The sequence below is a fragment of the Macaca nemestrina genome, chromosome 4 (assembly GCF_043159975.1).
Source record: "Macaca nemestrina isolate mMacNem1 chromosome 4, mMacNem.hap1, whole genome shotgun sequence".
Taxonomy (NCBI): domain Eukaryota; kingdom Metazoa; phylum Chordata; class Mammalia; order Primates; family Cercopithecidae; genus Macaca; species Macaca nemestrina.
Genome location: NC_092128.1, coordinates 174,304,038 through 174,319,914, shown reverse-complemented (window position 1 = coordinate 174,319,914; position 15,877 = coordinate 174,304,038). Strand labels below are relative to the sequence as shown.

General features: G+C 43.2%; 1 protein-coding gene across 16 annotated transcripts in view; it reads left to right on the top strand.

Moving 5' to 3' along the window:
• Positions 1–15,877, top strand: part of LOC105472738 (TIAM Rac1 associated GEF 1) — a 443,930-nt gene that overhangs the window by 337,055 nt on the left and 90,998 nt on the right. For all 16 annotated transcript variants that reach the window (XM_071095586.1, XM_071095584.1, XM_071095597.1 and 13 more), the window contains 4 exons: positions 145–330; positions 6,323–6,469; positions 10,979–11,053; positions 13,975–14,145. In XM_071095586.1, the coding sequence (XP_070951687.1) occupies positions 145–330; positions 6,323–6,469; positions 10,979–11,053; positions 13,975–14,145 (579 nt within the window). The remainder of the gene's footprint in view (positions 1–144; positions 331–6,322; positions 6,470–10,978; positions 11,054–13,974; positions 14,146–15,877) is intronic.

Below are 15,877 nucleotides of genomic sequence, written 5' to 3'. Positions count from 1 at the left end.
AACTAAGAAACTTAGGTACCTGTTGTTTATTCCTTAGGATTATAGTGAATGCCTTTACGACATGTAGATTTGTATAGGATGAAAATATTAACATTTGTTTCCCGTGTTCTCACTTTTGCTTTTCCCGTGTTTTCACTACCGTAGATCTTTGTCTGGGAGCAAAATCTCGAGCAGTTCCAAATGGACCTCTTTCGTTTCCGCTGTTATTTAGCCAGCCTGCAGGGTGGGGAGCTGCCAAACCCCAAAAGGCTTCTTGCTTTTGCAAGTCGACCAACGAAAGTGGCCATGGGCCGCCTTGGAATCTTTTCCGTATCATCGTTTCATGCCCTGGTGAGTAGAAGCTAATGAATTTTTGAAAAACATTAAGCTTGACACTTAATCCTGAGCAGGACTTGACAAGAGTCTCCTAAGTGTTTTTCGAGCTTCCTGCTGTGTGTGGATTTCTGAAATGCCCTCCTATTGCAGTGGATGCAAAGTTCCATTTAAACCTGTCCAAAATATATTACTTAAGCATCTCTTGATGGGGGTGGCCTAAGCTGTTGTGCAAAGAAAATATGAAAGGTACCATCTTCAGCGTTGTTCACATGTAGTATTTGTTGATAGCTCTTGTCGTCTTCAGGCAGTGTCATGTTTGGAACCCAAATACCTATTTTTTATATTAACTTTGTGGTAATGGTGAGTGGAGTGCTCACTCTCATACATCAATGCATTCTCAGGCTGGGTATGATGGCTCAGCACTGCGGGAGGCCAACGCAGGCGGATCACCTGAGGTCAGGAGTTCGAGACCAGCCTGGCCAACATGGTGAAACCCCGTTTCTATTAAAAGTACAGAAATTACCTGGGTGTGTTGGCACACACCTGTAATCCCAGCTACTTGGGAGGCCGAGGCCTGAGAATTGCTTGAACCTGGGAGGAGGTTGCAGTGAGCCAAGATCGTACCACTGCACTCCAGCCTAGGTGACAGAGTGAGACTCTGTCTCAAAAAAAAAAAAAAAAAAAAAAAAAAATACACACACACACACATGCATTCTCATTCTGTCTCTTTCACTCAGTCACTCACATACACATAATACATACACCATATATGGAACACAGATCTCTTTGGAGATCTCCATTTCACTTTATTTTTACTGTTGTTTTGATGACCACGGATACCCGATGCATTAGAGCAAGGCGACCTCTGTGATTCGCCGGCTGAACATATGCATTGCTTGAGGAAGGGAATTTCCATCTGACCTCTACGGCGGCAGACTGTGTAGTCGTGTTGTGTGTTTATAATCTGTAATTTCATGTACTTGCTAAATTGCAAGCAGCTTTGTGTACTTTTGGCTCCTTCTCAAAAATTGCTGTATGAGTAACATGGTTTTAGTCTATCCAAGTTGACACCCACTTAAAATGTACTGCACCTTAGCACATTTGCTAGGGAATTAAATGTTAAGTCTCAGGTTCCAGAAACAGCTTTGTAAAACCTTAGCTGTGCTGTTCTTCTCTTGCTTTGTCAGCTGTACCCTTCGATTGCATTCAGAGCTATAATTCAGTCAGAGGCGTTTGTATTCTTTATAAATAGATTAGCATCATCATTCAGATAATTAGGGGTAGATTTACATTTTTAAAGAAGTCTTAAACCAATTTCTGGAGTTATTAAAACTGGCATCCTGATTTGTTCTGCTAATTACAGCTCAGCTCTTGGTCTCCCTGGCTACCACCTCTCCATACAGCTATTAAACCCTGTTTTTTCAGTAGTGGGACAAAGTGCTGTGTTGAATAAACTTACAAAAGGTTTTCAGTTTTTGACTCCAGATCTATTTCTCAGAGACCTGGACACTCATTTTTAACTTAGCCAAATCTCAGTTCACCTATTCTGCAAATCAAAAACAAACAAAAAAAACTAGGATAGAAATTCTATCTCCTCGTCAGAATATCATCCATTGAGGGTACATTTTTATGAAGGGAACTCGTGGTGTCATTGAGGTACCATCTGTATTAGTACTAAACCTTGAGCATCGAAGTGGCTCCCTCCTCTTACTGTACCTTCTAGATTTTGGAGAAAATAATTTTGCTTTCTCCCTAAAACTTGTATGCTTTCATTATTTTCTTCAAAGTCATTGGGCGCAACCTCCCTGAGAAAGTTACTCTTCCATAATTCATCTTCGGACCCTCTAATTTCCTTCGTCTCAATGCCTGTGATGTGTGTATACTTTTCTTTCAAGGGGCAGGCTATTAAAATTTGGCCAGCTGGGCCGGGCGTGGTGGCTCAAGCCTGTAATCCCAGCACTTTGGGAGGCCGAGACGGGCGGATCACGAGGTCAGGAGATCGAGACCATCCTGGCTAACCCGGTGAAACCCCATCTCTATTAAAAAGTACAAAAAACTAGCCGGGCGAGGTGGCGGGCGCCTGTAGTCCCAGCTACTCGGGAGGCTGAGGCAGGAGCATGGCGCGAACCCGGGAGGTGGAGCTTGCGGTGAGCTGAGATCTGGCCACTGCACCCCAGCCTGGGCGACAGAGTGAGACTCCGTCTCAAAAAAAAAAAAAAAAAAAAAATTTGGCCAGCTGAAGATGGGGATGGGAGAGTTAGTTACTCTGAGGTGTTTTGGTCAGTGGTTTTAAAGAGTATTGAAGTCCATACGTTCAACTGTCTGTTCCTTTGTTGGATTTTTGCTCGCTTTGTCAGTGATACAAGTCTGGGTGTTTCAATATGTTCCTGCAACTTCTCTTTTCTGTGAGGGATTTCATTTCAGACAGAACAAATCAGGCGAGCCTGTTGGGTGTCTGTTCCTATTTGTTGCTTTAGCTCCTGTGGAAGATCCTGGGCAGGGAATTTTACAGTCTGATTTATTAGGGACTCTTATTTTCTTTCCCTCCTCTCCTTGTCATTTGACCCCTGAGATTTTTTTTCTCCTTGGGGTTGAAACATTCTTCAATTTAGTCTTTGTCCAGATTTTTTTTTTTCTTCTTTTCAGTAGGGGAGGAGGAAGGAGGAGGTGTGAGGGTAACAGGGCTGGGTCGGGGAGAGTGGAGCTACAATTGAAGTAGCATTCACTGAGAAAGCTTCCCGTAATGCTGCGTGATTTGCAGTAATTAACTGAAGGGCCCCCGCTGTACTCTTTGAAAGAAGGTTATCATTGTTCTTGTTTGCACAGATGAGCAGAATGATAGAGTAATCAGGTTCAGGCCACAAAGGGAGGCATTGTCTGGGCAAAGATCATTGAGAAACTCTTGAGCTCTGGTCCAGCAGTTCTTCTGCCAGCCCTTTTTCTAAATCCCTTTGCTCATTTTGAGTCATTATTGTCTTGGAGGTAGTGGTTACTTTTGCAGTTTACAAGGCTCCAAGCAATTGAGAATACTGCTTATAAGAAACTTAAGTGAAGTGTTTTGTTAAACAGGCTAAACTAACTAGTCAGCTGGTTAACTGAGAATATTTTTGGGTGTATGGATTTCTCTTTCATGCTCTCTTTGTCTGGAAATTGTGAACTGAAGAGTTACCTTTTCATTGTTGTCACCATGTTACATAGGGATATGCTTTTGCTTTGTAGTATTTATGTATTTATTTGTTCAAGCAACAAATATATGTAAGTGCCTGGCATCTGTCAGTTTTATCCTTGTGATTAGGACTATAGTGAACAGCACAGAGTTTCTGTCCTCTTGAAGCTTTTATTCTTGTGGGAGAGAAGGGTAAGAAATAAGTAAACAATTAACTAGACACGGTAAGTACAGGTATTGCTGTGTGTATGAAGAAAGCAAACGGTAATATATGTCAACATATTTATATGGCTGCCTCTATGTATGTGTCACTATTAATGACTGGATTTGTTTGTAAAATGACTGTATGACCGTGAGGCCAAATGGACATTTTTTTCCTCTAGAATTTAAAATTTTTAACACCATTTATTCAGTGTTGACATAGTCATGTGAGCCTATGCGTGTCTGCATGTTATAATTTATTCGTTTTACAACCTTTATTTACCTTTAACGGAGAAAGTGATGAAAATAGAGAAAATTTTTGCATATCTTACGGTGTGTTTGTCTTGTGATTTTGTTCCCTGTGATATCTCCAGTGTAATCTTAGATTAAGATCTTTCTCGTGAAAATTCCCACCAGTGTCTTGGATACCACATTTTTCTATGCCCTGATCTGGGTTTTTTTGTTTCGTTTTGTTTTGTTTTTAACCTGCTAAGCTGGGAAAATGCAAAATGCAAGACCTCTCAGCTCCCTCATCTTCCTATTTTTGTTTGGGTCCAAAAACCTTCCCCCTAAATACCCTTGTAGAGAAGCTGTTTTGATTCCTGTTTTTAATGTACGTAGGGGTCCCTGCCAATCCACCCATGGGGCTTCTGCGGTGTTTACATTGTCAATACTGAAGCCCCAGAGAGGCATGCCTTCCAACCAACACGCTGACTGCTGGGGAGGCCCCTCATGTTACCAACAGTGCCTCATCCCCTACATTGCTGCCAATTGGCATCTGTCACATCGGGAGCTGCCTGTGTGGGAATCTACAAGTAGGTTCCAAGACATTCACCTCTGGCAACAAAAGAGTGGGTGGAGAAGTTTCATTTCAAGTCTGACTCGCTGTTCCTCCGGCCACTCCCTTTTTTCTGAAAGGCAAGCCCGTGGGTGGCCCGTGGAGACACCTTCTGGCAGAAGTTCCCTTAAGTTCCTGGGACTTTGCTTTTGCCACCTGTAGGATAAAGTTCAAGCCTGAATGTTTTGCCTGGGAGGACTTTCTGGAGTCCTTGTGGAGATTCTACTTGAGCAGTTATCCTGGTGACAGATTGACATTTAGGGTGTTCCCTTGTGAAATGCTTCTCTGGGATCACGCCACTGGACTCCAGCCTGGGCGACAGAGCAAGACTCCATCTTAAAAAAAGAAAAAGAAAAAGAAATGCTTCTCTGGGTTGCTGGCACATTGTAATATCTCGACAGAGTTTAGCTTTTGTTTGACAAAAAAATACAAGTTTTCTTTCCCATTTACCTAAACATAGGACATGTAAGTGATGCAAGTCTGGTAAGGTGCCTTCATCTTCAGTGAGCCCGGTCCCTTTTGTCTTGTTATCTGCCATCCTTGAAAAGGCTTGGGTAGGGACATCCTCGACCGCAACACACACCTTCCTTTTATCAGGAAAAAGAAAACAGATAGGATAGCGGAAAGGATAACAGAAGACCCCCTACCATTGAGCACAGTTCCTGAAAGTTGCAAATAGTTTTTTTGCTTATGTGCCATTGACCAGAACTTAAGCCCACTCCATGCCCTGCTGCAAGGAAAATAAGTCATCTTGGACTTAGTGGCTGCATGCTCACTTACATTTGAGGTATTTGAGATTTTCCTTTTTTTTTTTTTTTTTTTTGGAGACAGAGTCTCGCTCTGTCGCCCAGGCTAGAGTGCAGTGGCGTGATCTCAGCTCACTTCAACCTCCACCTCCTGGGTTCAAGCAATTCTCCTGTCTCAGCCTCCCAAGTAGCTGGGATTACAGGTGACTGTCACCACGCCTGGCTAATTTTTGTATTTTTTTAGTAAAGACAGGCTAGTCTCAAACTCCTGACCTCAGGTGATCCACCCGCCTCTGGGATTACAGGTGACTGTCACCATGCTGGCTAATTTTTGTATTTTTTTAGTAAAGATAAGGGTTTCACCATGTTGGCCAGGCTGGTCTCGAACTCCTGACCTCAGGTGATCCACCCACCTCAGCCTCCCAAAGCGCTGGGATTACAGGCATGAGCCACTGCACCTGGCCTACTTTTGAGATTTTTCTGACTAAGATGGAATAGAGGATGGATATTGGGGGCCAACCATCAAATTGCCTGATTTTGAAACGTGATTATATCTATCCTAAGAAAACAAAATAGTAGAGATTGGTAATTTTAGATTTAACCTGGAAACCCAGGAACAAAACTCTGCTGTTTTTCCACTATTGTTGCTGATGCTTGAGCACCATTTTTCAGTAGAATGCAGAAACAGCTCTGTGGCATTTGGAGAGAAAGCCTGGCTCATTTCCCTTGCTGTTGTAGTTCACGCCTGTGACCAGAAGGACATGCCATTTTTGGAAACAGAACATATATGTTTTATTCCTATATTATGTATTTTTGCTGGTGATTTCAAACAAGGATTGAATTTGCCAACCTTTCATTTCCATTCTGAATCCATGAAGGGCTCTCAAAGTCCCAGTATATCTGGGTCATGGATTAAATACTTTAGGCGTTGAGGTCAGGGTAGGCTGGCATGATGGAAGAGGGTTTTTTGAAGGGTGGGACTTATGGGGGCCTGAAGACATAGGTGAATGGTCCTGACGCATCTCCCTTGTGGCTGCTTGTCCTTGCCATCCTCAGGTGGCAGCACGCACTGGTGAAACTGGAGTGAGAAGACGTACTCAGGCCATGTCCAGATCCGCAAGCAAGCGAAGGAGCAGGTTTTCTTCTCTGTGGGGCCTGGATACTACCTCCAAAAAGAAGCAGGGACGTCCAAGTATCAATCAGGTAGGTTTCAGAGCAGATGAAAAGCGAGCCCACACAGATCAATTCTGTGGCCACCTCAATTTGGGATGTATGTGTTTCTTCATTGAGGCTGAGTGTTATTTAAAATCAACTAGTTGACACAAAGAAGCTAGCTGTGCTAGACACTTTTAATAGGTAATGCATACCCATAACGTTGAACTCTACCATTAGTCTGTCACCAAGCTGCAGTTTCCCACCTGCATCCTTTCCAAACCCTTGTTAATTACAGACCTACTCAAAGCGCACAATTCACCCTGAGTCTTCAGGAAAAAGCAGGCTCTGCGATGAAGCCAAGTGGGCACCTGAGTGCAGTCTTTTTTTTTTTTTTTTTTTGAGACGGAGTTTCACTTTGTCACCAGGCTGGAGTACAGTGGCACCATCTCGGCTCACTGCAACCTCCACCTCCCTGGTTCAAGTGATTCTTCTGCCTCAGCCTCCCGAGTAGCTGGGACTATGGGCACGCACCACCACGCCCGGCTAATTTTTGTATTTTTAGTAGAGATGGAATTTCACCATATTGGCCAGGCTGGTCTTGAACTGCTGACCTCGTGATCCACCTGCCTTAGCCTCCCCAAGTGCTGGGATTACAGGTGTGAGCCACTGTGCCTGGCTATGCTTTTTAAGCTGCCTCTGGCACTGCATGAAAGTCATCTTCCAGGGAAATCTGATTATTCTCTGCCCTTGACTTTTTGGGGTTGACATTAAATGGGCAGATCCTCTGCCTACTGGAACGAGGAGCCAGGAATCCGAGAGAGCTCACCCACTGCCACGGCCTCCTTCTGCTCAGGTCCAGGGGCTGGAACGGGATCTCGGTATGTCATGAGGGTGCAACATAGCCTGGTGCCGTGACGGGTGTCCGCTGACCATGTGCAGCCACCCAATTCTTCCCCATTAATTTGACTTCTTCACTTGCCAAGGCCAGTCTCCTGCTGGGGTTACTTCCGGGAAGCTCACTGTCTGTTGTTATTGTCATCCTTGTCCTTTGACTTTGAGAAATGAGTGGCTCCAGAACTGCTTGTTTAGATTTGAGGGACTAAAGGTACATGAGCATCTGTAGTCTTTGGGAAGAAGAATGTCCCGTTTGTGGTGGCTGGAAAGTCAGGCCTTCAGCATTTTGGAGGTCATGACTAAGACTGCTAGTTTGACCTATTCACCCCGTGCCCTTATGCAAAGTGAGAAGACGTCATCGACTGACTTGATAGAATGATCTCTCTTTTTTTGCTCTGACAGTTCCAGCCATTAACTTACTTAAGAAATGAATTTTAGAAAAGAGATTAGTCCTGAAAGCTGATGCACTGAGTCCCTTAGCTGACTATGATACTCACTGGCTTGTTTTGTTTTGTTTTGTTTGTGACGGAGCCTCACTCTGTCGCCCAGGATGGAGTGCAGTGGTGCAATCTTGGCTCACTGCATCCTCTGCCTCCCAGTTAAAGCAGTTCTCCTGCCTCAGCCTGAGTGACTGGGATTACAGATGCTCACCACCACGCACAGCTAATAGCTAATTAGTTTTATAATTTTAGTAGAGACAGGGTTTCACTATGTTGGCCAGACTGGTCTTGAACTCCTAACGAAGTGATCTGCCTACTTCGGCCTCCCAAAGTGCTGGGATTAGAGACATGGGCCACCACGCCTGGCTGATACTCACTGTTTCAATGTGGCATTTCCCTATCCTTGATGGAACCTGCAGAGAGCAGATGAGCAAATGCTAAGCGAGCGTGAGACTGAAGCAGTTTTGCAGTTTGTCCTGTGGTCTTTGGGGAGAGTAGATCATTGAGCTTTCTTCCATGGGTTTTGCTTTTATGTAAATCTAAAGAAAAAACTGTGGAGGAAAGTCAACATTTCATCAGAAAAAATCACGTAAGAGACTTGATGGTTCTCAGTTAAAACCTGCAAAAGGAGGACATGAATGATCAGCATTTCTCTCTCTTTTTTTTTTTTTTTTGAGACAGAGTCTCACTCTGTCACCCATGCTGGAGTGCAATGGCATGATCTCAGCTCAATGCAACCTCTGCCTTCCGGGTTCAAGTGATTCTCCTGCCTCAGCCTCCTGAGTAGCTGGGATTACAGGCGCCGGCCACCACACCTGGCTAATTTTTGTGTTTTTAGTAGAGACGGGATTTCACCATGTTGGTCAGGCTGGTCTCGAACTCCTGACCCTGTGATCTACCCGCTTTGGGCTCCCAAAGTGCTGGGATTGTAGGCGTGAGCCACCACGCCCGGCCCATTTCTCTTCTTTTGGGAGGTGGTGGTGTCACTGTGTATGTATCTTCTGCCCTGAGCGTTGGCTCAGCCCACTGCTTCTGGACTTCACAGTTTGGACTTGTTTTCTAGCAAAACCCTTTGTTCATGTGCTTCTGCTTGATTGGCACCAGGTTATGCTACCGCCCATTTCTACTGAAATATATGACTGAATTTAAATGGATTCAATAGAATGTTTTCACATTTTTCTAAAATCAAAGCACAATGTAATGTCAAACAATTCTTTTAATTTTTTCTTAAAGTATGAGTTTTTTTACTATTATTATTATTATACTTTAAGTTCTAGGGTACATGTGTACAACGTGCAGGTTTGTTACATATGTATACTTGTGCCATGTTGGTGTGCTGCACCCATCAACTCAGCACCCATCAACTCGTCGTTTACATCAGGTGTAACTCCCAATGCCATCCCTCCCCCCTCCCCCCTCCCCCCAAAGTATGAGTTTTTGAGAACCTTTTGCTTAGCCATAAACATTCCAGTAGAAATCTACTCATTAATTCTGTAATTTGAAATGGACAAAAATTATGGTTTTTTGGTTTTTTGTTTTTTTTGGCTAGGCGTGGTGGCTCATGCCTGTAATCCTAGCACTTTAGGAAGCAAAGGTGGGAGGATTCTTTGAGGCCAGGAGTTTGAGACCAGCTTGGGCAACAGAGCAACACCCAATCTCTACCAAAAAAAAGTTTAAAACATTGTATTTTTTGTATGTTTTGTTTGCATGGAGGAAAGGCTTTTTCTTTCTTTTTTTTTTTTTTTTTTTGTTGAGACAGAGTCTCGCTTTGTCGCCCAGGCTGGGGTGCAGTGGCCAGATCTCAGCTCACTGCAAGCTCCGCCTCCCGGGTTTACGCCATTCTCCTGCCTCAGCCTCCCGAGTAGCTGGGACTACAGGCGCCCGCCACCTCGCCCGGCTAGTTTTTTGTATTTTTTTAGTAGAGACGGGGTTTCACCATGTTAGCCAGGATGGTCTCGATCTCCTGACCTCGTGATCCGCCCGTCTCGGCCTCCCAAAGTGCTGGGATTACAGGCTTGAGCCACCGCGCCCGGCCAAGGCTTTTTCTTAATTGTGTACATTATCCTGATACTACATGCTATTCTGATTTTCATGATATCTTTAAGTTAGCAGGATTGATTATATTTCAAAGAAGAGACAATTTTCTATTTTTTAAATTAAAAAAACCCTATGTTGCCATGTTGAGGTAAAAAACTATAATATTCTCATGCTCTACTTAAGAAAGTATTACAAAGCAAACATTTTTATTTATAAGTATCTGGTCAGGTATATGAGGCTATAAGAGAAATGCTTCATTGTGGGTTTATCTAGCTCATTGCTTTTGCTAGTTTCTTTTATTTATATTTATATTTTTCTCTTTTTTTTTTTTTTTTTTTTTTTGAGACAAGGTCTCAGTCTGTTGCCCAGGCTGGAGTACAGTGGTGTGTGGTCTCAGCTCGCTGCAACCTTGACCTCCAGGGCTCAAGTGATCCTCCCACTTCAGCTTCCCAAGTAGCTGGGACTCCAGGAACATGCCAGTATACATGGCTAATTTTCAAGTTTTTTGTAGAGACAGGGTCTCACTCTGTTGAGCAAACTGGTCTAGAACTCCTGGGCTCAAGCAATCCTGCTGCCTCAGCCTCCCAAAGTACCAGGATTACAGATATGAGCCACCATGCCTAGCCTATTATCTTTCTTTCTTTACTTTTTTTGAGATAAGGTCTCCCTCCGTTGCCCAGATTGTAGTGCAGTGATGTGATCTTGTTATCCTCTCGCCTTAGCCTCTGGAGTAGCTGGGACTACAGGTGCGCACCACCGTGCCTGGCTAATTTAATGTAATTCTTTTTTTTGTAGAGATGAGGTCTCACTATATTGCCCAGGCTGGTCTCAAACTCCTAGGCTCAAGCAGTCCTCCTGCCTCAGCTTCCCAAAGTGCTAGGGATTATGGGCATGAGCCACCATGCCCAGCCTATTTTCTTTAAGTAGAGATGTATTATCCAGATTTGAGAGCAAACTTTTTTTTCCCCCAACTGTCAAAGACATAGGGAAGTGATGTAGATAGAGGGATGTGTTTTTCCAGGTCTGCTCCCATAAATTATTGTACCTGCTTTGGGATTTGATGTAGGAGTATCCGAACACGTGTGAAAGGTTTTGTCATAGCCATGCCCATTTCCTTCCCCCTTCCTAGGTTTCGTATGCCCTGTTGCCCAGATTCCTTTTTAAGATGGTACTTTTGTATACGCAGGTGTTTGGAGAGGGAACCGAAGCTGTAAAGAAGTCTTTAGAGGGAATATTTGATGACATTGTTCCAGATGGCAAGGTAAAAATAAACATGTGTTTTCTTTTCTAAAAGTACCGCAAGTGCATCAACATATACATGGTGCCGTGTTGTCTTGAGCTACTAAAATTAAGTAAACTCAATATTAAAAACTGAAATGATCAGTTTTTCAAGGTTATGTAATAAGTCAACAAGAGATGGAAAATCATTTTATATTTAAAACGGAGTGGTAGCGAGAAGATTCTCCTGCTGACATCACATTTCCCATACTTACCATTCGATGTGTGAGTTTCTCACTAGAATGTAAGAGGAAATTTGGGTTCTGAATAGCTGAATATTTTATGCCATTGCCAATTTCTTTCTGTGTACAACTTCTCTTCTGAAGAGGTGTGTTCTTACTGCCCTCCCTCTCTGCCCACACATGCTGTTTTCCTCCCATTAGTTTCAAAGAACTGTTCCGATAGCGTGCTCTTTTAAAAAAGAAAAACAACAAAAACGCATTTGCCTCCCAAGTCAAGTATTCAATTAAATATTCGGCCGGGCAGGGTGGCTCACGCCTGTAATCCCAGCACTTTGGGAGGCCGAGGTGGGCGGATCACGAGGTCAGGAGATCAAGACCATCCTGGCTAAGATGGTGAAACCCCATCTCTACTAAAAATACAGAAAAAAATTAGCCGGGCGTGGTGGCGGGTACCTGTAGTCCCAGCTACTCGGGAGGCTGAGGCAGCAGAATGGCATGAACCCAGGAGGCAGAGCTTGCAGTGAGCGGAGATGGAGCCACTGCACTCCAGCCTGCGACAGAGCGAGACTCTGTCTCAAAAAAAAAAAAGAAAAGAAAAGAAAAGAAAAGAAAAAAAGATTCACAGACTTGGTTCAGCCTTGTGCTTGGATTTAACAGGGGCTTTCAAACCGCTCTGATTGAAAGCCCATAAAAATACTGATTTTTTTTTTTTTATTGGCCACTTTTTTCAGCCTCTAAATAAATAGATGTCTCTCGTTTTCAAGACCCTAGTAGTGATACTGGGAGCCTGTTTGTGTGGGGGATGGGGGTGGTCTGATGTTGATAATGTGACCTTGGTGTGATCCTCTGGTTCTCAGGCTCAGAATCAATATGACAGAACTCAGCCCTCAGTTGCCATGTAACCAAGTAGCGTCAGTCATCAGTGGCTCAGCCTCATGTTGTAGATGGAACTGAGTTTCCGAATCCAGAGTGCCATGACGAGTTCTGCTATTGGAGGGGGAAGAGAGACGAGTGGTCATGGGAAGGCCTTTTCTTTCCTTCATACCCAAACTGCTAATGAATGATGCTATCCTGGATATAAAGGCCACTGTCTTTGGAAATACTCATCCATGGCCACTGTCTGAGCATCTGTCTCTGATGAAATTTGAAGAAACTCAGTTTTTGGGCCTATGTGCAATGCAAGCATAGTTCTTGATGTTAACTTGGTCATTTCTGAGGTTGGCCAGTTCATCTTGCATACCATTATTAGTCCACATTTAGTACTGAGATATCTTCTCTAGACCACAGAACTTGAAAACTGCAAAAGTTTGTCCATTGGATTTCTATGTAGCATTTTTGTTTTTCCATTTTTCCAAGATACCTCTTTCTCCCACATCCTGGCTAGAATGCCTTGTTCTCAGAGTGTTTAGATGCAAAACTTGGGTTGATTCAGCGCTAAGGGGCATTTATTTAATGTGGCACGCTGGAACAGAGTCAGAAGATTCCAATTATAGTTAATGGAATTTGGGTATGTTGATTGCTTTTTGACGGTTCCTTCCCTGGAGTCCAGCTTATCTGCTAAAGCAACTCTGTTCAAAGTCAAGGCTGAAATTACCCTCCGCAGTTGGGTTTAGTTTAGTGGCTTTTATTAAAACATTTTCCCCATTCTTGGATCCCATTCTTCTTATGAAGGGAGGTTGTATTACCATCTCTCAGCTTTCATTGGGAAATTTGTTTCTTCTTGTAATTTGCTGATACCAGCCTTGTTCTTACTGATCAGTAGGTACATATTTACCAACTAGTGGCCTGCTTATAAATCAATAATGAAGTCCTATTACTTAGCATATATTGAACATCAATATTATGTTTACATTGCTGAAATCTAACATCATTCTTTCCTTGCTTACTTGTTGTGGGGGGTGGGTGATGGGCTCCTAACATTGTATCAATCTAAGCAACATAACATTTTGTCAATCTAAGCAACATCCTCTGCTTCATCTGCTTAGCTTGCTTAGGTTTAACCCAGCTGCTGAAGGAGGACTTCCGACCCTTCTCCCACATTCACAAATTTCCTTCCACTCCCTGGTCCTCAGGCACAGTGATGGGGGAATACAGTGATGGCAGCAAAGGAGGCTTGTTTTTGCTACATTGTGCCATGAGGTTATCCATCAAGTTCTTTGACCTCCATCTGGGAAATGGAGCTGTCTCTGTCCCCGGGGTCGTGCTGAAGGTCCAAGGAGAGCACAAAAATGATGCTCTTTATAAATATAAATATGTAGTGCTAACACATTATCTTTTTGGAAAAAATTATTGGGGCATCATCATTGCTTTGAACTGTAAAGTTCACATGGCAGATATGCTTGCTGTAGGAATTCCCTGCTTGAAACTTGAAATGAGTTTGTGGAAGAAATAAGAACCATGAAGCTAAGCTGAATGGGTGACCCCTTTCTTTCTTTCTTCCAAAGTTTGATGCCCACTCATTCATGCCGTGATCACCTCTGGATGCTGTGGGCCAGGTGTGAAGCCTGCCTCACAGCTGAAGTTTGAAATCTCCCCATTGCACCATAAATCTGCTTTCTCAGTAGTTTCTCTCTCTCCGAGGGTTCCCCTGCCTCCCACCACTGCCTCTGCTTCTGCCCTGGGCCATTTTCATAGGAATCGGTGATTCCTGTGTGCAGTCTGGGGATCTAGGGTTGTCAGAGCTCCACTGCTGGTGCCCTGCTAACTTTATTTCTTGTTATAGAGGGAGAAAGAAGTGGTCTTACCTAACGTTCACCAGCACAACCCTGACTGCGACATTTGGGTCCACGAGTATTTCACTCCATCCTGGTTCTGTCTGCCCAATAATCAGCCTGCCCTGACGGTCGTCCGGCCGGGGGACACTGCACGGGACACCCTGGAGCTGATTTGCAAGGTATGGAGCTGCTTTGGGTTGTTTCTCCAAGAACAGAATGGGGTGTAGGAATCTTCTAAGGCACACATGGAAACCTAGAGTCATGTGGGAGAGGAAGGTGCTTAAAACACACCTCTCTTTCATTTCGAGCAGCATTGCATTCCTTTGTGATAATACTCATAATTATATTAGTGAATGCTTCACCTTTGGAAGGAGAGGAACTCTTCTTAGTGGCATCTTTCAACATGTGTGTTTGATAGATTTCTAATGCACATATCACATGCTCATTGCAAACCTTTTAGAAAATCTAGGTGAAGAACACAACAGAAAATTAAGGCCACTCCTATGCACAAAATCCAAAAATAACCATTGTAAACGTTTAGACGTTTGACCATTCATTCTTTTTCCCACACACATACATGTACATGTGTTCAGTGGCATCATATTGTGGGTCCCGTTTTGTCACCTGCTCTTTAATCAGTAACCGATCCACTGTGGGCATCTTGAGAATTTGGGAAAATGGAAGGAAATATAAGTTTGACCTCCATTGGTGGGAAATTCCTCTTTTGTGAACACAGAATTAGCCTTTTTAGAAACAGGACAAATGATTGAGCTCCTTTTCTCTACTTTCACCTTAAACCATGGAAGAAATGCCTTGATCTTTTTCAAAGTGAACCTGGTTTCATTTTTTCCCCCTGACGGGCAGCCAGGTGAATGGCCTTAAGTTAGGGGAGAGAGAAGAAAGAAGAACTTTACTTGCATGCTTGTTTTTAATTTTACATAACGAATAGCATTAATAGTTCTATGTAGTAGTCATATCAGGTCTGAGCCTGAGAAAGAGCTGAGACTTTGCCATTGTACCCATGGAGGAAGTGAAGCTCAGAGGGCCTTAGCTGCTTGCCTGAGCTCACGTCACAGTCAGTTGCAAAGGAGAGACTGAACCCACATCTGGCTTCTCTACAGCTGGGTGCATCCTACAGTCCACAAGAACTCTCAGAACCTCGGTTTAGTCTTCAGGAAGGACAATCAGTAAGGCTCAGAAGAATCTAGAATATATTCTTAGGGGAGTGAATTGATCTTCTTTGGGGCTGCTAAAAGAAAAAAAAATGAAAAGCTTTTCTATCACAATTTTATCCTAGAAGAGTTGGATGGATAAAATGACGTTTTAAAGATCTCATCATTCAACACAATGTTTGTAAATACTGAATGACTTTCACTATCTCCACAAGTACCTCAGTTTTGTAGTTCTACAATCAGCAATTTTTGTATTTTAAAAAAAGCAAATCACAGGCGGCTTTTTAAAGAAGAAACATGGCTCTTCATATGAATCAGGGAAATGGAGCAGTCCAGCTCAAATTAGCCTCTTAAAATGTCTTATGGATGTGGAGGATAAACAGAAGAATCACTTGTTTTGGGCAATAACCAAAGGCAGCCCTGACATGGATGTTAAAAATAAATGATAGCACCTCTCTATGTGCTTTGAATCCTTCATGTACGAGGGTTCTAGCTTTTGGAGATAATGGTATCTCTGTTCACAATTTTTTTCATGTTAATTACTTAACAAAATTGGTCTGTAGAGGATTTCTGCATTCCTTTATTTATAGATTAGCACAATTCTTTAGAGACCCATTAACATTCTGCAGAGCTGAAGAGTTATTGTCAGATCCGCAGATGAAGGTGTTAAAAGTAGGACTTTCTGGCCTTTTTGTATAAGCCCAACTCTGGAAGGTGTTTCCAGAGGAATAATATGGCT